Source organism: Nanorana parkeri, unplaced genomic scaffold, assembly GCF_000935625.1.
Source record: "Nanorana parkeri isolate BGI_ZX_2015 unplaced genomic scaffold, ASM93562v1 scaffold1290, whole genome shotgun sequence".
NCBI lineage: Eukaryota > Metazoa > Chordata > Amphibia > Anura > Dicroglossidae > Nanorana > Nanorana parkeri.
In genome coordinates this window covers 310,087-336,348 of record NW_017307558.1, presented here as the reverse complement: position 1 = coordinate 336,348, position 26,262 = coordinate 310,087, and the positions used below count along the sequence as shown (strand labels likewise).

Here is a 26,262-nt window from a genome sequence, read left to right as displayed (position 1 = left end):
TGGAGAAAAAGGTTTTTGCAAAATGTCCCAATCTGATTGCTATGGTTTTAAATCGATGAAAAACTGGGGTCAGTGGTATGTGCAGAATTCCTTCCCACCACTCTATATAGGCTAAAAAACAGATAAAAGAACAGTCCATGATTAAGGACCAAGAATCTGGCATCAATGCCCGAGGATGAATAAATGATTCATGTACAGTATATCTGACTGCTTTCTAATATAAATGGTGGCCTTATTGGTAAAATGTTTGTACTAGACATACACTTTGTACATTGGATGCTGCAATCGTGAATGTTTATTGCAGCTTAGAACAACTGCATGGCAGCCATATCTACCAACCACAGTCTTGAGTCTATAGATACATTTAGGCAATTATAAATGACAGGTTCACTTAAGGAAATTCAGTATCTCTCCCCAATACACGCACAGTCGCTCATGTTTGATTCCTTAAAAAAAAAACACCACACACACACACACACACACACACACACACACCTGCTGATCTGCCAGAAATATAGTCAGCTCTTAGTCTGTGTGGCTAACTAAAACTGCCTTTTCTGCAGTGAAATCCTAAACAGTATGGTCATCCCCACCTGCTCTGCCTGCCTGTTATCCCTCAGTCCTATTCCACATACATAAATTCCATTCTACATAAAACAATGCTGCTGCCTTGACACCAAAAAGCCTGAGCAAAAAGGGTTCTTGGGAAATGTGGTTCTGGGGGTGTGCCTATATCGATGATCAGTACAAACTGAGCTCCAAGCAGCTGCCCTTGTAAGATTTTTACAAGCCTGTCTAATGACACTTGGAATAATAAAAAGCTTTTTCTCGGAACAAGGTAAAAGAAAAGAAAAGGCAGGGACATGTTTTACAGGGAGGGAAGGAGGTTTGGGGGTAAATTTATCAGCACATTTGATTACTGTCCATGATATTTATTTTTTTTATTTGCACTAACCGTTACATTTTCGGGACAAATACTGTCCATGATCCTTTTTTATTTGCAGTTAATGGCATTGCTGCAAGTAAACCAATAGGACTACAATCACCTTATGGGGAAATTCAAGTAATGCCTGGAGGAGCACTTTAAAAGATAAAAGAAATCCTTAAGACCCATAAAACACAACATCAATCACAACAGTTCTTTATGAGGTGCTTGCAAAGAGATACTGCCTCCTTCCCCCAGTCATTAGGGAAGATACAGTGAGGTTTACACCAAGTCAGCTCTGGATGGTAGATCTTGCCCCAGGTCTGGAATGTCTTATCTAGCTTCCTTGAAACTTATTTGCAGAGTTCATTGTGTCAAATTCCTGACATTCCAGGAAAACTCCTCCAGGGCCCTTACAGTACCACAGAGCCTACAGGCCCCACCACCTTCCTCCCTGGAATGCCTTTCCCTCTAGCACTGTGTGATTACACACTTTTACACCACCCTGTGACAGGGCTATGCTTCAAATGTATCTCACTGGGAAACTATGTTTGGGAGGCGCAACCTTCTACAAGTATCTCCGCAATCAAGATCAGAACTAAAGAGATGTTAACTGCATGGTTTCCCTTGTTCGTGTCTAGGGCAAGGAACTTGGATATTGATTGAAGCAAAATCTGTTCCATAGTCAATAAGAAACTACAACCCTCCTTTTTTTTTAACAGAACTACAACCCTCCTTACCATCTTGTCTTGAATTGTATTGTGATTGTAATGTCTTCCTTATATTGTAAAGCGCTGCGCAAACTGTTGGCGCTATATAAATCCTGCATAACAATAACCAGACAGTGAGCTGGGACTAAAAAAGGACCACACAGCTCTGCACTAAACCACCGCAAAGCACAGCAGAGCCTTCATAAAGAAGAGGCATCTTTTTGTCTCATGTCTATCACAAATTAAAAAGCAAAAATAGGGTAGGGCCATGCAAATACGTTTTTTGAGCCATCCAAAACTGCTCGTTTACAGCACAGATAAGAGGCATTTATTCCAAACCGCATACAGCTGTTTTAGGACCGATGTTGATGGGCTTTTGTTTATTTCAAGCAGATTTTTAGACTTGTATGGGAATGCAAGACCCTCTTGAAGCAAGTCAAATGCAGTTCAGAAGGAGATCAAATACACTCGTCAATGAATTCTAAATGATCTCAGAAGAATCTCAAACTGATGCCATCAACACAAGCCCAAAGCCCATTGACAAGGCCCTTAGGCTTGTTGGCCATCATCAGTGCAATGTATGGGAACCATGGCTTCTAAGGAGTAGGTCTTGGCTGCTATGAACGACATGCCCTGCTCAGTAAAATAAGGAATAAACCTCTTTGTTGTTTAGATTTGTGATTTAAGTGAGGCACGAAGATACCTTCTGTTTTATAGTTAAAGTTTATTTTATCTTTAAATAAAGTAACTTAAATATTTCTTCTCAGTTCCTAAAGCCGAGAGGGCCAATACAATGTAAAATAGGATTCAAGCAATTTAAGGCCGTGACACACTGCACGCGAAGCCGTGCAGAGCGAAGCAAAGCTATCCGGCACGGAGCTTTGCGTGCAGTGTGTGAGCTGAGTGCAGTCAGATGATTGACAGCACCTTCAGCCAATCGGCTCGTCCGTAACAAACTGCCAGCTGTCGCATCGCAACGCGCTGGTTTATACGCGCGAGCCGATTGGCTGAAGTTGAAATTGTTCATCTCGGCACGCTCAGCTCCGCGAGCTCTCGCAAGCTGAGGTGCCGAGCAGAAAAATTACATGACACACTGCTCGCAAAGGCAGCGCGCCCCCGCTCCGCGCGCAGTGTGTCACGGCCTTTAGAATTTCAGAAAATGTGTTGCCTGTGCCAGCCCCCTTTGGTCCCTTTAATATAGCATTAGAAGCGTCTCGCTACATCTATTCTACAAGTGTATAAAACATCTGCTGATCTTTCCAGAAATCTAGTGAGCCAATAACTTCCTGTTCAATCTGCCTCTATTGCCCTCTTATCAGCTACATTGTTCCCAATCACACAAGGACAGGTTGTGTTACTAGCAGGAGCACCAGGTAAAAAAAATTAAATAAATAATGAAGGAAAATATCGTGAAAAATAGAAACCAAATCACATGCAAAAGGACAGGTAAACTGATATATAATATATTTGTGTTCTTGGGCTTTTAAGCTTTAGGCCTCATTCACACGAGAAAAAGCCAGCACGTACAGCTTCGTGCTGCGTGCACGGCCGTATCGGGCAGCTCCCGGGAAGGACAGGCGCTGCATGTGATTAGTACGCAGCCCCTGTCCTTCTCTATAGTACGCAACCATACGCCGCCCTACGCTCACCGGCCCTGCACGTCCGTGCGGGTATCAGTACTCGTACGCTGGCAGGATGGATCCTGTCTGCGTCCGAGCCACGACACCCGTACGGACCTGCACTTGACGTGGGCGTCGGGCGGCGCATAGGCCGCATACTACCATAGAGAAGGACAGGGGCTGCGTACTAATCACATGCAGCACTTGTCCTTCCCGGGAGCTGCCAGATACGGCCGTGCACGCAGCACGGAGCTGTACGTGGCGGCCTTTTCTCGTGTGAATAAGGCCTTAAAGCAGGGATGTCCAAACTCCGGCCCTCCAGCTGTGGTGAAACTACAAATCCCATGAAGCATCTCTCTCCGGGAGTCATGTCTGTGGCTGTGAGAATCTTGCAAAGCCTCATGGGATTCGTAGTTCCACCACAGCTGGAGGGCTGCAGTTTGGACGTCCCTGCCTTAAAGGATATTCTTCGATGTGGTGGCTGCATGAGTTCCTTTTTTTTTTTTCATTTGCTTCGTGGTTCTGCCTTACAACACTGGGGGTCCCCGGTTCGAATCCCAGTCAGGACACTATCTCCAAGGCGTTTGCATGATCTCCTTGTGTTTGTGTGGGTGTCTTCCAGGTACTCCGGTTTCAAAGACATGCTGGAGGGTTTACTGGCTCCCATCTAAATTGACCCTGAATGTGTGTACAATAGAGACCTTAGATTGTAAGCTCCTTCAGGCAAGGGACTGATGTGAATGTGCAGTATCTAAAGCGCTGCGTAAATTGTTGGCGCTATATAAATACCTGTAATAAATTATATATATATATCTACAGAGGAGAGCGACGGCTTGCTTTAAAGTGCTTTTACGGCTTGTTCAGTATATATTCACACTGAGAACAGGATCACTTTACCATTGGAAAAGAAGGGGGCTCTGGCTAACGAGTTATACACATAGGAATTTGATTTTTATGAGGCAAATCAGACCCTCCCCTCACTCGACCAGCACATTCCATATCCAGTGCATGTTAGATGATCTCACTATTCGTGTCTATGAAGCAATAATTGGGAAGGCTGGGTCATCTCTATGTACTACCTTATAGCTTTTATAAATGGGAATTAGGGACATTTTCTTGTGCCAAATATTTAGGCAAAAAACAACACCCCCCACTTACTGCCAACATTATAGGCAGACAGAAATACAATTATACTACAGCTACACAGGACAAATATATAGACATCTAAAAGAACAGAGGCCATCACAAGAAGCTTAAAAGAGAACTATGGGGTAAGTGTTTTTCCCCATAGTTCTCTATCGGGTCACGAGAGAACGTATACTAACCTCCTCACGTGACCCAAAGCTCAGTATATAGCGAGCTATTGCCCGCTATATACTGAAATCGCCGCAGCCAGGATGGATACCGACAATACTATTGAGATCCACCCAGCTGAATGACTGACAGCTGGCTCTGCCTATCTAGATGCAGAGCCAGCTGTACCAGCCCCCTCCCCTGTCCGTTCTGCCAGTCAGCGCTGGCGGATCGGAGCGGGGAGGGGGGAATCCAGCCCCTCCCCTGTCACGGCAGAGAGCTGTGACAGGATCGAGAAGTGAGCGAACGCCGGTATGTGTTCGCTCACCTCCCGATCTACTGAGCCGACCTGTGACTGTCTGTGACTGTCTCATTGTCACAGGTCGGCTAGAACTATGAGGTGAGTGAAAAGCACTCACCTCATAGTTCTCCTTTAAGGATAGCATCACCCAATCCTGTCTATTTCAGCTGGACTGAGTGACAATTTTTTCTCTATGGTGAACCATCAATGAGGCAAGTTAAAAAAAACCTTGTCTGATCACTGTTTCCAACAAAGTAAGTGAACATTGGGATTCTCTGACTTAAGCATGTCCTTCCCACCACTGTCTAATCAGGACCATTTGTGTGATCAGATTAATACAACATTATTGTCACAATTGAACAGCACCTGTGTACACAGTGCAGTACGCTCCTTTAGAGGGCAGTGGATTCCTAAAAGCAGAGTCATCTCCAGGCTGTATGGCTTGTTACAAAGTGTAAAGCAGGCATGTAACTGGGGTTTTTTGCCCTTATGTAGCCCTCTCACTCCTCCTCTGAGGTCCTCAGCCAATTTAAGATTTAAAGCCTTGTTTGTTCACACCACATTTAGTACGTTCCAGCACGATTAGTGGCCTGAACACACTGGATCACATAGAGCAAGTCCTCCCTGCGTTCTGGGGCGGGAGGGGGTAAGGCGGTGCCATTAATGTCAATAGCACCGCAGTCTGCAGTGCAATCGCCTGCACTAGAACGCGTGGCACAGCAATGGTCCGGTGCGATCATAAAAAAATAGTGTATGCCCCACCCGCCCCAGAAAGTGGGAGGCTTCAATTTAGCAATCCAGTAAGTTCCGGCCACTAACCGTGCTAGAATGCACTGGATGTGGTGTGAGCGGGCTCTAAAACTGAATGTGATTTCAGCCAGTTCTGTAATTGGTAAATGCTGCAATTCTTACAATAATTTACAGCTGCATCCTCAAGAAAAAGTTTTCTGGAACCTTTTCTCAGCTGTTGCCAGCCCACAAAAGGACTCAGGAGCTGAGTGTATGTCTGGCACATCAACGGGTAATTTTCTGAACATGCATGGTCTTTAAATGGATAAAATTGGGAAATGTGCATTTATTGCATAGTTATACTGCATATGTTTTTTAATTTGTCCTGGCCAATGTGGCTGACAGTAGGTAGACCGGGAAACCACCATACACCTATAGCTAATTTCTGATCTGTGTAGATGCCATCTACATGAAGTAAAAAATAAATAGCCCAGGATTGACTTTCGCAGCTGACTGCTACTATTTCCCAAGGTAAGGTCGCTGCCAAGGTTGTCTGCACAAAGCATAAACATGCATGATTAACCAGAATGACTGTACATATTTATATCACATTCACAGACCATTGATCAACAGTTTATTTTTATGCCACAAACTGTTGTATGAACGGCCAAAACTGTGCAACAATACCTGCATGTGTATGATTATCTTTACATAGACCATTCCTGCCACCATGGAAATGAAGGAAAACACTTACTGTCCAATCGTGTCTGCTTTCCATCGATATTGCATATCTTGGTGTAGGAATCCTCAATGGTCGGATCATAATCGGAAACAAAGTAGGACTGGATGAAGGGAAAAAAAAAAAAGGCAAAATATTACTTTTTTAATGTAAATGTATAAAAACAGCCATTCATTCTATAGTCAACCAATAATACTTAAATAATGCAAAGCTCTCAAATGTCCAAATTTCTGATCTAAAAAGGCTTTAATTTGAAATCACTGCAAATTCACGGAAGGGTGACCATGCCCTCAGATAGCTTCCCCCAACAAGGTATTCTCTGCATTGAATCCGTCAGTGCACCCCTGAAGTGTATGGAAGAGCATGCAATTGCCTTATGTGACAACTGTTTGGGCATAAGTGGGCAATCGCCAGCTCAATCACTATCAACCACTTGGTGGGGGGGGGGTTTGGTGGGAGAATGGTGGTAGTGACACCAACCGCACTGGCATGTTCAGACAGAGCTAACTCAATGTGGACTCCAGCAGGGTGAGCATGGATGGACAAGTACAACTTGCTGGGTGGGGAGTGGGCTATAAAGGAGTTACTGTAACCATGCCCTGGATAGACAACAACATCTTTAAATGTAATTGATAACTAAAGCCAATTATTTAAATTTCTGATGTATTAGGGAAGGGTTAAAACTAGTGATGCAACGATACTAGCATCAGCGTCGATACTAAGTATTTGGGGGCGTACCCTTACTCGGCCAAATATTCCCGATGCCTATCCTGATACAGGAACGTCCAGTGTCAGGAAGCCGGGCGGCATGTCATAGAGCACCAGGGCAGTAATGCATACGATTCCATATCAAGCAAACTCTGGAAGAACACGTACAGTCCATGCAGAGGGTGCTTCTTTTGATAATTATTATTTTTTTTTTTAATTGTAGATACAAACTACCGTTTTACTCAAGCCTATTTCTGCAATCATAACAGACAATTTACAAATGTCAAAACACAAAAGATTCCAAATGAGGAAATGGAAAATCATTTGCATCCAGAATGCATTAGGCTTGCATTGGTTTCAGTCTGCAGAACACCCCTTGTTAAATGCAAGCTCACATTTATAAGCATTCACTGAAGGAGGCAGACGGACCATAACACACCAGACCTCTCAGGGACACCACAGAATGCCAGACACCAGCAAACAAGGTGGTGACAGAAATGATTACCTTGGACTTTGTTCACATTGTGACATAAATAAACAGAGCAAGTCACAGTCATATGCTATATCAGCAAAGCACAAAGCTGCCTTATTAAATAAACAGCACAACATCATAAACACACGCAAAACAATATTCAGTTTGCTCCATGCAAGGTCTGTCACAGTGACAAGGCATACTGCAAAGGAATTCTTGGTAAAAACTTAAAGGCTCTATTGATCTATTTTATGTGAATGCCTTACAGTTGCTAGTGTACTGGTCTCCCAAATTAAAAACAAAAAAACTAAACAGATGTCAATGCAACGGAACACAAGTAAAAATAAATAAATAATAATACACAGAAGTTTGTCCACTCAGAACATGTTAATTACAATTACGATTGGCAAAAATAAAAGCCAAAAACATAAAATCCAACAGAAGTCAATGGAGGTTAAAATTGCACGTCAACAGACCTCTGTTGACTCACGTTTTCGGCCGGATATTGGTGTGATTGGTCCCCTAAGTGTATTTTCACTTTAGAGTTTAGAAACCCTCCGCTATAGGCTTGTTATGTGTTCACATTCATGCAGCATATCTAAAATAATATTAAAGAAAATTTCTTATCCTTTAGGTGTAGCCTTTGCAAGCTTCTTTCTCAATTTCATTAACAGCAAGCTCTGACTATCCCCATAGAAAGGCAATGCTTCTAAGGCCTCATTCACATGAGAAAAGGCCGGCACGTACAGCTCCGTGCACGGCCATATCAGGCAGCTCTCTGGAAGGACAGATTAGTATGCAGCCCCTGTCCTTCTCTATGGGAGTACGCGGCCATACGCTGCCCTACGCTCACCCGCCCTGCACATCTGTGCGGGTGTCCGTACTCGTACGCTGACAGGATGCACCCGTACGGACCTGCACTTGGGGTGAGCGTAGGGCGGCGTATGGCCGCGTACTCCCATAGAGAAGGACAGGGGCTGCGTACTAATCACACGCAGCACCTGTCCTTTCAAGGAGCTGCCTGATATGGCCGTGCACGCAGCATGGATCTGTATGAGCCGGCCTTTTCTCATGTGAATGAGACCCCCTGTTTTTAACCCTTTGTTAGGGCAGACCATGTTCAAATCTAGCTTACAACTGAATAATTCCAACTAAAATTATGATGACTAAAACTATAAACAAAAATATATTGACATTAGGCAACTAACTAAAACTAGATTAAAATGTTAGTGATTTGGGAAGAGATCCAAGCAGAACTAATCTCTTTGGACTTCCAGTTTCAGTTCCATTCTGAATGGATGGCTAATAAGTAATATGTACAATGGCATTACAGCCCATATAGTTTTTTTATTTTAATATTTTAGAGTTGCACTTCTGCTTGAAAGAACAAAGAAGGTCATATGCAAGTGGTTATAATCAATGCATATCTAATTACTGGTTCTTTGTTGAAAATATTCAATATTATTGTTTCTTTATAAGAAGACTTGGTTTAACCTAATTTTAAGATAAATAAAAGACATGTTATGTCTAACAACAGTTAAATCTGTGTCTGTATTGCATGTTCAAACCTTAATACCATACGTAATAACAGGTTAACAGATGTTTACTCCAGAAGTATATAAGGAGATTGGACATTTTAGAAAAATTCTTAAAATTAAAACCACTCGATTTTTAGTAGACTAAATCTACTGTAGATTTAGTCGATTAAAATCTTATAATATTTAGTTGACTAAAGCCAAAACAATTTAGATGACTAAAATATCACCAAAACTAAATGGCATGTTAGTCATAAGCCTGTGACAAACTAAAATAGAAATTTGCTGTCAAAATTAAACACTGCAGGTCAGTAATAGTCCAAAAATTATGTAAAAAAGCCAATAGTGGATTTCATAACTGGACTTTTAAAACACTGGAAAAAAAAAACCCCCAAACATTGTAGTTTCCATAGTTGGGCCCATGTACAAAAACTACACGCTGGGAAACATGGCTTCTGTCAACTTATAAAAAAACCTAGTCAGATTCAAATCAGCTTGGGAAAATGACCACTGGAAAATTCAAGTAATCTCAAGACTGCCAGAGGGAAGTCATCCATGTAAATTAGATTGCTTTGAAAACCCACCAAATCCCTCCCCCCCAAAAAATATAATATACAGACTTAGGCTGGGGTTAAATGTTCGAGCCATCATAAAAAGATCATATAAAAGGCTACAACAATTAAAATATTCCGAGACAGCACAAAGATTAAGGTTATGTCATAACTTTATTGACAAATAGAAAGACATTTGAGTGGAACCATAAAAATCATCCCTTTATCTCCTTGGGGCCCAGATGTGACATGTAAATGCTGGGACTGTGACCTTAAACTGGCCCTGTGTCACACCTGAGAAGGGCGTATGTGGTTACCGAGCAGTAAATAACTTTATCTAGTCTACAATTCAAACATCCTGCTATTTGTATGGGCCATAAATCAAACTGTCTGGAAGCAGGAGACCAATGGACCTTGACATACCAATAAGGGGGTTGGGTTTCCGGCTGGATACTGTCCCAAGTCTTCTCAAGTTTCTAAGAGTTGCAGAATGTGACGAAGCAGTGACCACCCGCAGTCAACTACTACTACTGTTCTGCAAGACAACACTCTTGCCTTCAAAAGTAAATATGACCCATTCAAGGCGCTCAGCACACACAGACAGAGTCGTAAATATGCACCCATAGACTGAAAGCCATAAATACACATGTACAGTTAACAGTTGAAGGCATTGACCTAGTACTTTTAAAGGGGTTCCTCACCCTTATTGACTTTTTAAATAGAGGGCATTTTAAAGAAATTAAAGCATTGGTCTTAGGTCTGCAGCTCCGTGTTGTTGCACTAGCTATGAAATTACTCCTTAAAAACACGAAAATACTGATCACCTAGTGCACACAACCATCTGGGTTCCACTGGACACGATCTTAGTGATGGGTGAGGCAAAAGCATTTATTGGCTGCTGAGCCAGAAACAACCAATCAGTGCTTCTGCTTCACCTGCATACATTTTCTCTTCTCATATAACCTAGGAAGGTAAGAGGAGAGACAGGTTACTTAGGAGCCATTTTGTTCAGTAGCCTGGCATATGTCTTATTAGAATTTTTTTCTGTCATTATGCCATCTCATTTCCTCATGTCAGTTAGAAGGAGTGCCTATAATAATGTCAATGTTTATAACTAGAGGACTGCACTGAGCGTAGAGCAACAATACAGCCTTGTAGTAACACAACCAGACTTTTAACCATGTATGCTCTATAACACCCACCAGGTGCTGTTCTCCAAATTTTGAGAAGGAAGTGTCTGGGTTAAGTACCCAGACAGGTTTTTCTATCGCAGGTTTGAAAATAAATGATTATCTGTAGACACTAACAACAACAAGACCTTTTTTGGAAGCCTTTTGTACATTTTTATACTGTATGACTTATGCGGTGTGGATAGAACCCTGCTCTGCTTGTTTTCCTCCCGCTAAAGTGAACCAATGCTTTGCCCATGAAGGGCATTTCGAACAGGTTCACTTAACACCAATCTCTTCGAGCGATCCACTCCTAGATTCTCCAGCCTCTACTCTAATTCCTGCATTGACCTTTCTCCCTCTCGTGCTGCCCCTACTCCTTTTTCTTACTCCTTTCTCTTTCAGCAAATGCTTCTCCCTGCTTCCTCGGGCATCTGCAATCTAGGGACTAAAAATCTAGATAGACATGGATTTCTTGTTATATCCTATCAAAGATAACCCTTTAGACTTACTTTCCATATCCAGAGTATTAAATGTCTTTTGAGATTCTTGCAGTGTTTCTACTAGTTACATCTCGATATGCATACTTGTTTGCTCTGCTTGGATGTTCAACTACTCATTGAAATATGTCGCTACCTGAAGCCTGTTCTTGATGTTGCCATGTGACTTTATATCTATCATTTATATCTATCCATTTCTTAAATGGAATCTAGCACAGCAGCAGTGTTTCCTGGACAGGGTCATCAGCCCCCTGGAATATGGTCTAGCAATCAGCCAGGTTATTCTGCAGCAAGAAATTTCTGATTTCCTGTATCAAACAGTCTCATCTCTGTAGGCAGACATGGAAACTGAGAACATTGACAGGAAGAAATCGATTTCTCCTCCCTCCCTCTCATTCCCAGTCTGTGGCACTGGGAGCGCAGCAACAAAAATAGCTCAAGGAAACAATATATTTGGCTGGCATGAATGTCTTTGAGAGTTCAAGTGCTCCCTGCTCTTGTCCACACACACAGAGAGCGCAGCGCCAACCTAATAGAAGGTTTATATCAAACTTATAAAAAAATATACATATATCATTTTTCATACTAAGTGCATGCATAGTACGCAATGTACAACATAAGTAACACTTATGGGTATTTATTACTTCTCAAAGAGATCACAATACAACCCCTGACAATCACTTTTCTTTCAAGAAGGATGGAGCCATGTCTCTTCAAGTATCATCCAGGGTCATCATCTACTATCTGGACTGAGATGCTGGCTCAGAGATGGCTGGTGTTTGTGCAATTCTTGGCTGTGTTTGGAAAGGTCTCACACAGATCAGACCCCTGCCCCAGCCTTAAAAGTGACGACAAAGCCTATCCCTATCCACATGGTTATCAAAGCAAACCTCTACCTAAATAAAGCTCATCTACTCTACCAAATCAATGTTATAGGCGACAGAGAGGCTGAAATAGCATTCCAGCAGAAACTGATGCCCCAGGCTCTAGGTGATACTGGACACATGGACAAATACTGGAGCAATGGTCACTGAAAGGGTCCAAAGCACTAAAGTTTAGACAGAGCTGACCAATGAGCAGCTTTGCCTATATAGTCATCATCCCATTTCTATAGTCAGGGCACCATGATCACATCTCCCCCCCAAGAAAAAGGGTTCTCCTGAAGACCTAACTCTTCTTTTATTTCCCCAAAGCAGTATTTGAACAAGGATGCTAACTGCACTGCCTGACATACAAAGACTTGACAGAACTATACATCTGTAAATGCAATATCAAGCAAGTAAAAACAAAATAATGCAGAATCGCAAACAAATTTCAAAACACTAATTGAGAATCTATACATTGAAAATGCAGGCATTTTAAAACAAATTGTGTAAGTGGTTTAAAGTACTGAAAATGTTCTTTAATAGGGCATGCAGACCAGGCCACAGTCACATGACCAATGCCATGGAGTCTGTCATATGGTCTCCGTAAATACGGTGGGGTTATTGAGAGACTGATATCAGAGCCAACTCCACTGACAACAACGGATATCAACTGACTGCTTTGGTAGAGCTGGCTCTGACTAAGGCCCCGTTCACATTGAGCGATTTATCGCGCGGTAATTCCCGCGATATCGCGGCAATTTACCGCGCGATATCGCTCTCCAATGCTTCTCAATAGGGCAAAGGGTCCTGCTGTCGCAGGTCGTGCGTCGCTACAGCAGGACCCTTTTTGGAGCGGATTTAGCCGCGATTCAAGCTTGCTCAATGCAAGCATTTGCGCGATATCGCGCAAAATGCAAATCGTGCGACAAACACGCGATTTGCGAACCGCTCAATGTGAATGGGGCCTAAGAAGTTTCCTTACACCCGTCTCCTGAGATGCTTCAAAGTGACCACATAACCAGTGCATCAGCATCAGTTCCGTGACATTCTCAGCTCTCTCTTTCACATTTCATTATAGAACATGGAGTAAAAATAAAATTCTACCAGTCTACATTTACAAGAATCTGTCCTCGTTAAAACAAACTATAAAACAAAAACAAATATCGTCCACGCTGTCCAAACGCCAACTGCTTTGATTTGTGTATGTTAGAACATCCCCCGTCATGCGGTTTTAATTAGCATTTTACTAGGAGCTGGCCTTTACAACAAAGGGCCACTGAACTAGTGCCATTACATCAACATACCACATCAGCCTCTATGTAGTATTGTCTCCATCCTTCTATGGGTTTTATTTAGAGAGGAGTGCCAGAAAAAGACGTGCTCGCTATTTCCTGTTTATTAAAACACAGCAATTGTTTATTTTTATAGATCGCTGCAAAGAAGAGAAGGCTGACTGCAGGTTTAAGCCATGTCTAGGCTCTTCTAGGCAGCGGACTCTGCACTCTGCCCTTCTTTAGTTTTGGATATAGTGGGGTAGGATTCTACTATTGGGTGTTTACGGGTATCAGGGCCTCTGCTGGAGAGATTTACCTTCACTTCCTTTCCTGCTGACAATGTCTTATCCAGTCAGGAAGGAAAGAGAAAATCTGCGACAGGGACACCGACAAAAATCTGGCAGGGGTTCTCGTCTTTCTATCCTCTCCTAAAGAAAAGCTTTTTTGTTTTTTAGGCCTGTGTTGCTGTTGTTTACCAAGGACCTCGCAGCCGCATCTGCGAGAAAATTTAAAGTGCCGGTGTCAGCAGAGTGTCTTGTGTACGGGTGCCCGCTGGCTGGACACCCGTACACAAGACGCCAAACCCGGACTGTCCGGTTGAAAACCGGACGGGTGGCAACCCTAGTTGTTGGAGAGTTCTTGTCTAGTAAAATATTGTCAGCAGTGAAGTGAAATCTCTAACTTTAGAGGTCCTAGAGTAATTTCAATACATCATTTTGGTGATACTATTAAAAAAAGATGCTGGAAGTGGACTCCAACTGGCCTTGCTGGTCTGCAGGACCTCCCCAGATATCCTGAAGTTCCACTGTTGTGGGAAGAAGGTTTCCTCCAAGTCGGGGCTGGACAAATCCCAGGAGCCTTCAAAATTACAACTGGCACCTAACCTTTGAGGTTTTCTCTAGTTCAGGGGTAGCCAAACTCCGGCCCTCCAGCTGTGGTGGAACTACAAATCCCATGAGGCATTGCAAGATTCTCACAGCCACAACTCCCGGAGAGAGATGCATCATGGTATTTGTAGTTTCACCACAGCTGGAGTGCCGTAGTTTGGCTACCCCTGCTCTAGTTGGTGTAAATGGAGCTGGCTCCTAAAAAATCCTGCTGGCTCCTGGATTGGACAGACTGGCTCCTGAATTCCATATTAACTTCTCCACCTCTGCTCGAAGTAAAAATGTTGCTTATGTAATTGATGTTTTCTAGTATCTTATTTTTGTTTCACTAATTAACAGGAAAAAAATTAAGTATTTCCAGCCTACAGAAGTTACTTTGCACCCCATTCATGCTTACATAAGTTAGCCATTAGAGAATACATTTTTTTTATAAGTGAACCCGCACCATGCAAGACAAGGAACTTTCCTTCTATTATATATTGTCTGCACTACTAGAAACAACACATAATCCTATTAAAAGCACACACAAATACTTTATTTAGATTGTTGATGGCAAATTGCAATATATTCAGAGATGCTTGAATTTCATTCTCTTGTGACATGTATATATTGTCATGTGATATGGGGCTGAGGATCTCTTTGCCTAGCCCCCTCCATTTATTATTGTGATATATTGCTTATTTAACATTTACATAATTTGAATTGAAAGGGAAATGTCTGTGGCACGAGTTTGTTATTTATCTATAACTCACATCACATGTATTGGGGGGGACACACGTATTTACTACAGCTATTTATACAGCTCCGACAATTTACGTAGCGCTTTACATACTGTACATTCACATCAGTACTGCCCTAAGGCACTTACAATCTAAGGTCCCATATGCATACATACACATACTAGGGCCAATTTAGACAGTAGCCAATTAAGCGACCAGCATATCTTTGGAGTATGGGAGGAAACCTCCGCAAGAGAAGAACATGCAGATAGCGTCGCGATTCGAACCGTGGACACCCAGTGCTGCAAGGAGGAAATGCCAACCACCAAGCCACTGTGCTGACTTACTCCACTTGCTGGCAGTGAGTTGGGTACTTCCCATTTCATTACCTACCGCTTCATCAGCTTCTCTCTGGTTTCTGTACCGGAGAGTGATAGAGGAATGTGGAAGTGATGTAGTAAACATAACTTCCTGAATTCAGAGACCGGGGAGGAGAGCGGAGGGAGATCATGTACTGATCTACCTCCGTTCTCAGTGCACGGACTCCCAGAATCGCGGGGGCGGGGGGGATGGCAACCATGAGAAGAGGTAAGTGGGGACTCACAGATACATGCATCATACAAGCGATCGGGCGTCTTTACAGATGCCGGACCGCTTGTATGTAAACAGCCATTGCTGGCTGTTTCAAATTCTGGCGGTTTCCCGCTCGTGCGCGCCATCGGGCACAAAGGACGTTTAAAGACGCCCACCCGCATCCAGAAAACTCCCGTCCGGCTAATTCTGAATGTTCATTGGACGGGAGGTGGTTAAAGTTGAAAGATTTTTAAGCTAAAGTGCTGATTAAAATCACTTATAATGGATGGTGCTCCTTGATGTTTAAAAGTTTTAGTTTCCTGCAAAATCAGCTGGCACCCTGAGCACTGGTCCTGATATCCTGTTTTAGAGTGGCACCTTTCCCTTGCAGGGTCCTATGGAGCCATCCGTGTTTGTGCTAATAAGCTTCGTATCTCTCCACAAACATAGATTATCCGTTCTCCTTCCTTCTCCAAGCTAGTAGATCAGTCTCAAGCAGCTGTCTATTCTGTCTCTTGTTATCGTGTACTCAACAGGAAGTTCAGGAAAGGAGAGTTTAGAGAGATGGGGCTGTTCAGAAACATGATGACTACGTGTTTGGGGGAAAAAATGTAAAGAATTCCTATGCTGGGCAATATAGGTTTGATCTGGATTTGTTTTTGAAAAAAAGTTTGCGTTTAATACTACTATAAAAGTGTTTTTATAAAATGTTTTCTTAAAAGGAGAACTATGGGGTCAGTGTTTTTCCCCATAGTTCTCCTTAGGGTAACGGAAGGACACAAACTAGCGTCCTTCCGTTACCCTAAGCTCAGTATACCGCGAGCTACAGCTCGCGGTATACTGAGACGCCACGGCCGGAGCGGATCCCGACATCGACGTCGAGATCCGCCCAGCTGCGTGAGTGACAGCTGGCTCTGCCTATCTAGAGGCAGAGCCAGCTGTACCCGCCCCCTCCCCCGTCCGTTCCGCCAGTCAGGGATGGCAGATCGCAGCGGGGAATCCAGCCCCTCCCCCTGTCACGGCAGAGAGCCGTGACAGGATCGAGGGGTGAGCGAACCCGGTATGTGTTCGCTCACCTCCCGATCTACTGAGCCGACCTGTGACAGTCTCATTGTCACAGGTCGGCTAGAACTATGAGGTGAGTGGAAATCACTCATCTCATAGTTCTCCTTTAAACGTGCATTTGTCATTTTTTGCACAAGTTTGTTCCTCCATATTATTGGAGATTTACATTTTTTTTATCTTTTAAAAGGATTGTGTATTATTTAGAGTGATGCAGGTGGTATATAATAGAAAGGAAAGCGTTTTTGTCCTTTAAGTTGGATTCACACCTTGGCGACAGCATCTTTTGCGCGTGGGTTATGCGCATAAATCAAGTCCCGCATTTTTTGCGAGCAGATTGTGATACATTCATGTAAATGGGCAAACGCACGTCAAAAGTGTGCAAAACATTTTTTAGAGTTTCCCATTGACGTCTATAGGGGCCAAGAAGCGCTTGAAGGAGAATTATGGGGAGAGTGAAATACACTCATCCCCATAATTAGAGCCGACGTGTGACACTGAAGCTGTCACAGGTCGGCTCTATTGATCGGGAACTGAGCGATTACATACAGCCGATCGCTGACTTGATCCCTCCCGGCTGCATCCCAGCTCTGGGCATATAGCTGACAATAGCCCACAATATGCTGAGTTTTGGGTTACAGGAGGACATTAGTATATGTCCTCCTGTGACCCTAAAGAGAACTATGGCAAAAAAAGGTTGGGCCATAGTCCTCTTAATCTGCCACAAAGAAGCTCATGTACTTTTCCCAGTGACTGGTGTTTTGCTACAAGCGACAAAACGCTCAGATGTGAACATGGCCATAGAGATGAATGGGATTTTTTTAGGAGTTTTTTCTTTATCGATTTTTAGGTCAGAAATAGCTATAGAAACGCTAGATGTCAATAGAGGCTAAAACTAGAATAGAAAAATGGAACATGATTTTCTCCAGATCCCCTTCACATCTATTATCATACGAAGACAGCACATACATACTTACTATATATTTTTTTCATTTTTAGTGTATATGGTTCTCCAACAAGGCACAACACAAAATGAGATAGCAAGCACACATAACCAAATATTACACGAGGTTACTTGTGAGGTTGGCCCTGACCGCAGTTCTGCTAATAAATTGACCATAACAATGGGAAATGTCAATATATGATGCAAGCTTCCACAAAGCTAATGTTTACATAGAAGCAGCAGTGTTCTTGATGATTAAAGGGATACCCTTTTTACCGTCTCCTCCGCAACTTCCTCCTCTGAAAATCATTTCATCAGCATACCTTTCATATGTACAAATCACTCTCACAGCCACTTGTTATCTTTGAGAGCGGCATAGCGTTTGTTTGAAGAGGCGGCTTTTAAGAAGTCGGGTTGCTGGGATCTGGTTGATGAGTAGGTGTTTAGCGAATAAGCAAGGGATTCTAATGGACGCAGCAAGTTATTTTTACTGTGAACTGTAGACAAAAGGTTTTATGGTGTTAGTGTACAGAAGGAAAACAAAAACTTAAATCTCTGCACCACTCACCACAAAACTTCCAAATACAACAATAAACCAATTAAATGCAACCTGAATTCAGAGTCAACATTACTGGAAAGCATTAGGACCCATCCACACTACATCCATTGGGCTATCTTGCTCAACACAGGACCAAATGCAATGACATGTGGAAGCTTGTTCCTAATAGGCCCAGTTACAAGGAAGTCAGTGATAGCAGCATACATATTTCTTTAAGTACAGATTTCCCTAAAAAGTTTAAGGTGCATATCACATACAATATAAAAAAAGTTGTGTATTCCTTAAAAAAAAAATTGACTACTTGCCCAAATACTCAGTATCGGAAACGATACTAGTATCGGTACATTTCTATTTGGGTATATCACATTTTAAGGTTCCCCAGAACACGTAGCATTTCCCTGAAGATTTTATAACTTTAGCAGCTCTACACTTTTACATATTTACAGCTTGCCACACAACACCCCCTCGTAAAAAAAAAACAGTTCAGCCCTGCATAGTTAGGAATGTGTTGGCAACATTCCAGTAATCTTACCTTACCGCAGGCTGTGAAATATTAGACTGTGACATCATAATAAGCTTTGAGACAAGTGAGTCAGCGTACATTGTGAGATGGTTCAAATGATCACCTATTCATTGTCTCCAGAAAGTATACCATGTTTTACAAGCCCCGTCATCTTCCAATTTTCTCTTTGCAGCTACTGATCCAAGCTTTAGCCTTGTGAGCAATTTGTAGCTCTCTGCTCATTAGCTGTATTAGCCTAACTCGTAGCACTTTCATATGAATTCCAAAGTGCTTGATGACATGCCCAAAAGGGACCCATTTCAGAATTCTTTATCAGTGCAGAAAAGAAAATTCCATGGGAATGAAGCTTACAGCCAGGTGAGAGATTACTTACACCATAACTAAACTAAGGCATGCTCAGGTTTAAAAGAGAAAAGAAAAATAAGCTTGCCACATAGGTCTATGATGCACAACCTTCGGGTCTAATGGCCCATATTATGAGGATATGTGCGCCTGTCAATTTAAAGACAACCACTATAGACAGAGAGCTACAGCATCAGATGCATATAAACAGGACTTGTCCTGCTGCTCCATAAAGGGTAAAATAAAACCTACCAGTGGTAGCAAACCAGAGACACTCACTGGAACTGAATAGCCCCCAGGAATATTCAGTGCCTTTAGCCATCCATAAACTTGTCCCCAGCTATGCTAGGCAGTGGGACCCCATAGACTTCTTTAGAAACCCTAACCAAAAAAGGGAGCGAGGCACTGAATATAAACCCCTAACTGATAGAAACCAGAAGTCCTTGATATTGCCAAATGGCTTGTGTTAATCAGCTTTTCACAAAACTGGAGCTCCCCTTAAAGCCTGCAGATACCCGAATTGAGAAGATGTGTGTTTGAGCCTTAGAAAGTACCAATCGTTCGAAATACCTTTTATTTGTGGAGTCAATAGAATACGATTATGGACTCTGAGAACATTTGTTTAGCGCTTGCTCTGGCTAAAACATATACAGGGTTATTCACAAAAGGGTGAAGATTTTGGAGAAGGTAGGAGAAGTGAAAAAACTAGGACAACATGAAGCTTAAAGTGACATTAAACCCTCAGATTTTTTAACATAAAACAATACTGTAATGTGTGCCTTACTGTAATCCATGGTTGTTTCCCTTCTCTTTGCTGCTCTTCCTTTTAAATCAGTATCTCTTCTCATGCTCTGCAGAACTTCTGTTTTGCAGCAGACTGCCTTGTCTCAGGAATGGATACACAGTGTCTGTGTATCCGTTTGTATAGGCTTGTAATCTGAGCCAGCACTACAGGAAGAGGCCCTGAGCTGAAAAGGGAAGTTCTGCCCAAGCATGAGAAGAGATACAGATTTAAAAGGAAGAGCAGCAAAGAGAAGGGAAACAACCATGGATTACAGTAAGGCACACATTACAGTATTGGTTTATGTTAAACAAAATCTGAAGGTTTAATGTCACTTTAGCTGGAAAGTGAGGTGAATGGAGAATTTTTCCAAATCAGCTATTTTGGCCTAGATTGTTCTCTTCTCCTGCCTTCTCCAAACTCTTCACCCTTTTGTGAATAACCCTCAGACTTCTCTAGGGCTGTCTTCCAAGCAGCTCTCGTTTCTGGAGACCAGCTTATAAATGTTTATGTGCAGAGGCATGGCCAGTGGAAAGAAGGTTTTGGTTGGCCGCGGTTGTCCGTTCAAATGAATAGAGCAGGGAAGGGAGGGTTTGTTATAGTTATTCATTAAAGTATATGTAAACCCAAGAAAAAAAATTATATATACTGTAGCAGATAACCAGTCGGCTGCATTTGTTTTTTCAAGCCGAGTACAATTTCTGAAAGTACAGAATAAATACTTGTCGATTTTGGCAGAAATCCAGTATCCTTGCACCTACCTGTTGCCTGAACTGAAATCTCATCTGAAATGTTCTCAGCTTTCCAAGCTATCGTAAGTGAGGTACGAAACCCCCATCCACCTATGTAATGGAGCGGAGCCGTTTGTAGTCTAAATCAGGAAAGCAGCCTAGGGTGACAACACTGCTCCTCCATAGCTGCAATAAAGCGAATGAGCTGCAATATAGCGAATGAGGAGTTTTACTGGGCAGGGTAACCAAGTAAAAAAAAGGAAAGCTTATGCAGCCAGCCCATCTGAGGACTGGCAAGCTGCACAATGCTACATTTTTGTCATTAGGTTTAGATAGATTTATCCAATGAAGGATATGAAGTATATGTGAAAACTAAATGCCTTGAAACGTTTACTAAAGTATATGAGACTTTTGTTTTTTTCCTTTTGATTCATGTAGAACTCAGAGAGCAAATGCCCCAAGGTAATAGATCAGAGCAGGGTGGGGCGAGCTAGATAAAACAGAAGACTTATGGCAGGAATCTGTCCTCTATACAAACACAGAGGTCTCAGCATAATCCCCCAACACAGGCTGGAATTTTAACTGACTCCACAATACGAAAGAGTGCTACAATGATCGGTGCATGCACATACGCACACCAATCTTTATAAAGAAAGGATTGGCGACTGCCATCTTATGATTAAGTTCTATCCTACCCTAACCCACCTTTCTACAGAAGCTCTGGACCAAACAAATACTTAATTGCAGTTTCTGATGGCAGAGCCCTTCAAACTTTTAACAGCCGAGCTAAACTTGGAAGCTGTAGCAAAAAAATGGGAGGAAGAAGGCAAAAGGACTAGTCACCAGTGTTGCCTGTGGTCTACCTGCAGCTGATATTTACCCCACGACTGACTTATGTTTTGTCCTGCACTGTGTATCTGTGTGACAAAGCAGACATAATAAAAAAAAAAATTATAATACAGTGGTACCTCAGTTCACAAACTTAATTGGTTCCACGATTCTGGTCGCGAACGAACCGAATAAAATGTCCCCATAAGGTTCAATGTAAATAAGGTGAATCCGTTCTGACCCCTACGAACGTGGTCGCGAACCGATTTTGGTCGCGAACAGAATTACATTTTCCCATAGGGTTCAATGTATGAGGTTAATCCGTTCTGAACCATGTGTAAAAAAATTTTTAACCACAAAAATATGAAACAAAGTACAGTATGAAGAGAGTTCTTCTGCACTTTCTTTTTACCACCACTCTTGCTCTGCACTTTCTGGTCACTTTCATTACCGCTCTGCACATTCTGGTCACCTTCATTACCGCTCTGCACATTCTAGTCACCTTCATTACTGCTCTGCACATTCTGGTCACCTTCATTAACGCTCTGCACATTCTAGTGACCTTCATTACCGCTCTGCACATTCTGGTCACCTTCACTACCTCTCTGCACATTCTTTTTACCACCATACTTGCTCTGCACTTTCTTTGGAGCCATGCTGGATTGAATAATACTGTACTGTATGTCCGAAGAGGTACATAAAAAAGCTTCACAGCAAGTGTGCACAGGTCTGTCTGCGACCGCGATCTCAACTAGAGGAAGCCACAACCACGTGTCAGAGTGAGGAAGATGGCTGCAGTCATGTTTGTCACCAGATACAAATAAATAGATATATATATATCTATTTATTTGTATCTATCTATCTCTATCTATCTATTTATAAGTCACCTTCCATTGCAGAAGCCACTGCATGATGCCCAGCAAGTCAGTAATCAGTTTTCACAGAAAGCAAGCCCCTTCAACTCAGTGCAGCCGTGGAAGCAAGATATTCATTCTTTGGGGTATAATCACGAACCTTTAGGCCGGGTTCACACTTTTATGCTGTGATAACACACGTTACATGCATCAGTAACATGTGTTAAGTGACCTCAACGCACTTCAGCGACGCATCTTTGCACTCCATCTCCCTCTATCACATAACAATGAGCTCAGTCACTGCTTCAACACAGACAGAGAGAAAACGCATTGCACATGTGTGGGTTATGAATAAGCCAAAAACACTCATTCCTGCAAATCTGGGGGCATGCTGCCTAAAGGTATGAGACTGAGAAGAAGCTTCATTTTCAAAAACTGAGCAGTGTTTTCTATTGCACTGGGAATGATGAAACGCATGGGGAGTTTTGTATTAAAGGTGAACTAACCCTAGCTTTGAATCAAAGCTAAAGATATTTTGGCACTTAGCCCATTAGCGGGAAGCCAAAGTCTGTCGTGAGCAAAGGTGTCTGGGGGTTCTTTAAAAATAACTTGTACGCATAACCAACCAAAGAGAACCAATAACCTGTGTGCATGGATACATGAAAGAAAGCTAAAGGCTGTGTAAAGCGACAGTTTTATGCTCCTTCAGCAACCTGGATAGATTTTCAGTTAATCAGCACTAAGCGCAGACAGACAAGTCAGCCTCTGTTGGGGCAACAGCCTGAAACCTCTACACCGATAAGCAGACAACACAACAACTCAACATTCACTTCAAGGGCCCATTCATTAGGCATGCATTAACTCTGTATAACATGTGACTACTGCTGAGCAACGCGTTGCATCTTTGACCTTTTTCTTACCCTAAGGCCTGGCTCACACCTGGGCGTTTTACAGCGCTGATCGACGCGCTGTAAAACGCCCAGCAAGTGAAATCCCATTATTTCCTATGGACATGGCTCCCACCTGGGCGTATTTCAGCGCGTAGGAACGCTCTGAAAAACGCCCTACGCCCAAAGAAGTACAGGAGCTTTTTGGGGGCGTATTTCCGCGCGTATCCATTGGGATACAGCCGGATAGCCCTCGTAAATGCGCGTTTGTCGCGAGTTTCCTTGACCGCAAATCACGGTAAAACGCGCGGCCCGAAACGTGCATCAAACGGGCATATTACGAATATTACTTTTTGATTTGACGCTATACAGTGCAAAAAAACTGAACCCTGTCTACTTTTTTCAGTGCACACCAACACACTGCATTGGTGTGAACTCAACAAGACATAAGGCAAATTGCCCTCTCAGCACATTGAAGCCGCTGCCCAACAGGGCTGATGTTAATGGGCCATAGGGCCCATTCACACCACATCTAGATCATCTCCAGACCAGAGTGTTATCGGACCCAAAATGCATCCTAATATATCCCTATGCTATTTCTGGTCTCTGTTCACACCAGCGCAGTCTGTCCCAGACCAGACCAGAAAAATACTGCATCTCTCATTTTGTCTAGTCTGGAATGCAATGGAACTGAGGGCAGGTTCACACCATTTTCCGGACCAGATCTGGTCCGGGAAAATGGTGTGAACCTACTCTAAAAGTCACGTGAAGCCAAGCTACGCATGTCAGTGTCCAACCTCACCAGGTGAAGAGAGTCCACACACAGCTAAGTTTTTTTATTATAATAAACTCTCAAAATGAACAAGCCAGATAATAAATCACTTGTCATTTACTTCTTTACATGCATTATCTACTTCTACCAGGGCTGTTCTCAATGGAGTTGGCTCCTTAGAAAAATCCTGCTGGCTGGTAATTCCATATTCATTGGTCCATCCCCAACTTATACCACTTAACAGTGTAAAATGTTACAATGTTTGTAAGCACTGCTAGGATTTGTAAAGATTATATAAATAATATAGCAAAAACTGTCACTCACAGAATACTCAAAATGTGTTTAGACATACAAAGAAAACAGGAATCAAAAAATAAATAAATAATAGACTTGTTGCTTTGTAAATGAATGTTTCTGGGTTAAATATCCCAAAATATTCCACTTATTTTAAATCCCTTTGTGTCACAAACATAAATCTGAATTGAGCAACTCCATGAGCTGCACGTTGTCGATTTGTTAATGGCTGGTAGTTTCCAATGCTGGTTGCTGGACAAGCGGCGTGCAAACAGAAGACAAACCTGGTGCTATGCATTTATCAAGGTACATTTGTTAAATGGCTGTTTAAGGGCTTGTTCACAGAGTGGGAGCTGCTGGAGCGCACTGCAATCGCTCACAAGACTTCCCCCTCGTTCTGGGGCGGGAGGGGGCATGGCGTTGCATTTTAGTTAATGGCACTGCAGCCACGCCCCCTGCCCGCAGTGCAATTGGACGCGTGGCAAAACATTGCCTGCACTCCGTTCCACTGCAAACGCAAAAAAATAGAGCATGCAGCATCGTATTCAGAAGCACGGGCGGAATCGCGGCGGGAAACCACGCGATCCTCCCGTCCCAGAACGAAGGGGGAAGTTTTGTGAGCGACTGCGGTGCGTTCCAGCAGCTACCGCTCTGGAACACACAGCAAATGGTGTGAACAAGCCCTAAAGAAGAAATCGGGGCATAAATATTCTTAACCCTTGCAGTGGGGCTACCACAGCAATGCAAGGGGTAAGCGCTTATTTTCATCTAGGGATGAAAGTTAAATATATAATCACATAATAATCATCATCATCATCCATTCCCTAAAGGCTCTTTCCCCCTCCGCTCAAGCAGTCTAAGGTCCTGTGAGTCATCACATCCTACACTCAGACACCGAGGGACATTGCATTGCTGGGGCGAAGGAGGAAACAAGCTGCAGGGACCACTTTAGCTGCCAGCCAGCTCTAAAGTTCAGATGAGTATTTTTTTTTTTTACTTTCGTCCCTAGACAAAAATGAGCTCTTAACCCTTGCAGTACGGGGTAGCAAGGGTTAAGAATATTTCTGCCCAGAGTTCTTCTTTAAAGTTAACTGATCATTTCCAGGGTGACGTTCCACTTTAAGGAATGAGCATATTTTGTTAGAATATAATAAAACAAAAAAGTTGTTTAAATCAAACACAACCACCGCACACAACAACCAGTCAGAAACCGTCTTTCATTAACCTGACTAAAATGTAATTGTTATACAAAATCGCTGTTAAAAATAGCAAAGAAAGTCCTCCATTGCACCGAAGACCTGCCAAGCACTGAGCCGGTTCTATCAGCCAGCTGCAACTTCCCAACAAAAATCTGCCAATATTTTTCAAAAGGTTGTGCCGCTGTGTTTGAAATCTTATTGGCTGCTGTGGCTATCTGCCCTTTGTACACTATAGTTCTGAGCCCAGCTTTATTGAACAAGCCTGAAAGAGTTAAGACACGATGTTGAAAACAACATTAATCAACGTTGTGCAGATGTGCCCTATGGCAGCAGAAGACTTATGCAATAACTGAATTATACAGAAAGTGAATCACAGAATACATAAAGTCCCCTTCAGCAGCAAGCCTGAGTGCTCCCTGTAATTACAGATGGCTAGAAGACAAGAAACGGTAAAAGCGGACGAGCCATGTAACGGGTGAAGCTGGACTACTGTTATTTTACAGACTACAGAATGCGAGGTACCCAAAACACATGGAAATGATCTTTCAGGACTCAGGCTTTTTTTCCTTAAATAATTATACCCATAAAAGGACTTGTGTACAGGGCATCAAACCCAGAAGGCAGGCAAAAGCAGCCAACGCATGCTTAATGGCACCTTCAGGGAGATGCATTTACCAAGCGTTTTCACTGCCTCCACATAAAAATGGTTCAGATACAGATCTGGATATATTACACTCATAAAAACACACCGCAAGGTGATGCATGCCAAAGGAAATAACAAATGCAAGTGAACCCAGCATGATATATGATCCTGTTTAAATTTCAAACACTGTGTTCCTGATTTTTCAAAAAACCCTCACAAACACGTGCCAGTCGCAGAGTACAAACTCTTGTGAACTTAAGCCAATGTAGGGAGA

General features: G+C 42.7%; 1 protein-coding gene across 1 annotated transcript in view; it reads right to left on the bottom strand.

Annotated features, from left to right (window-relative positions):
* LOC108797515 (ras-related protein R-Ras2-like) overlaps positions 1–26,262 on the bottom strand; it is a 53,532-nt gene that overhangs the window by 12,805 nt on the left and 14,465 nt on the right. Inside the window, exon 3 of the mRNA XM_018569124.1 lies at positions 6,332–6,419. Coding sequence (XP_018424626.1) covers positions 6,332–6,419 — 88 coding nt within the window. The remainder of the gene's footprint in view (positions 1–6,331; positions 6,420–26,262) is intronic.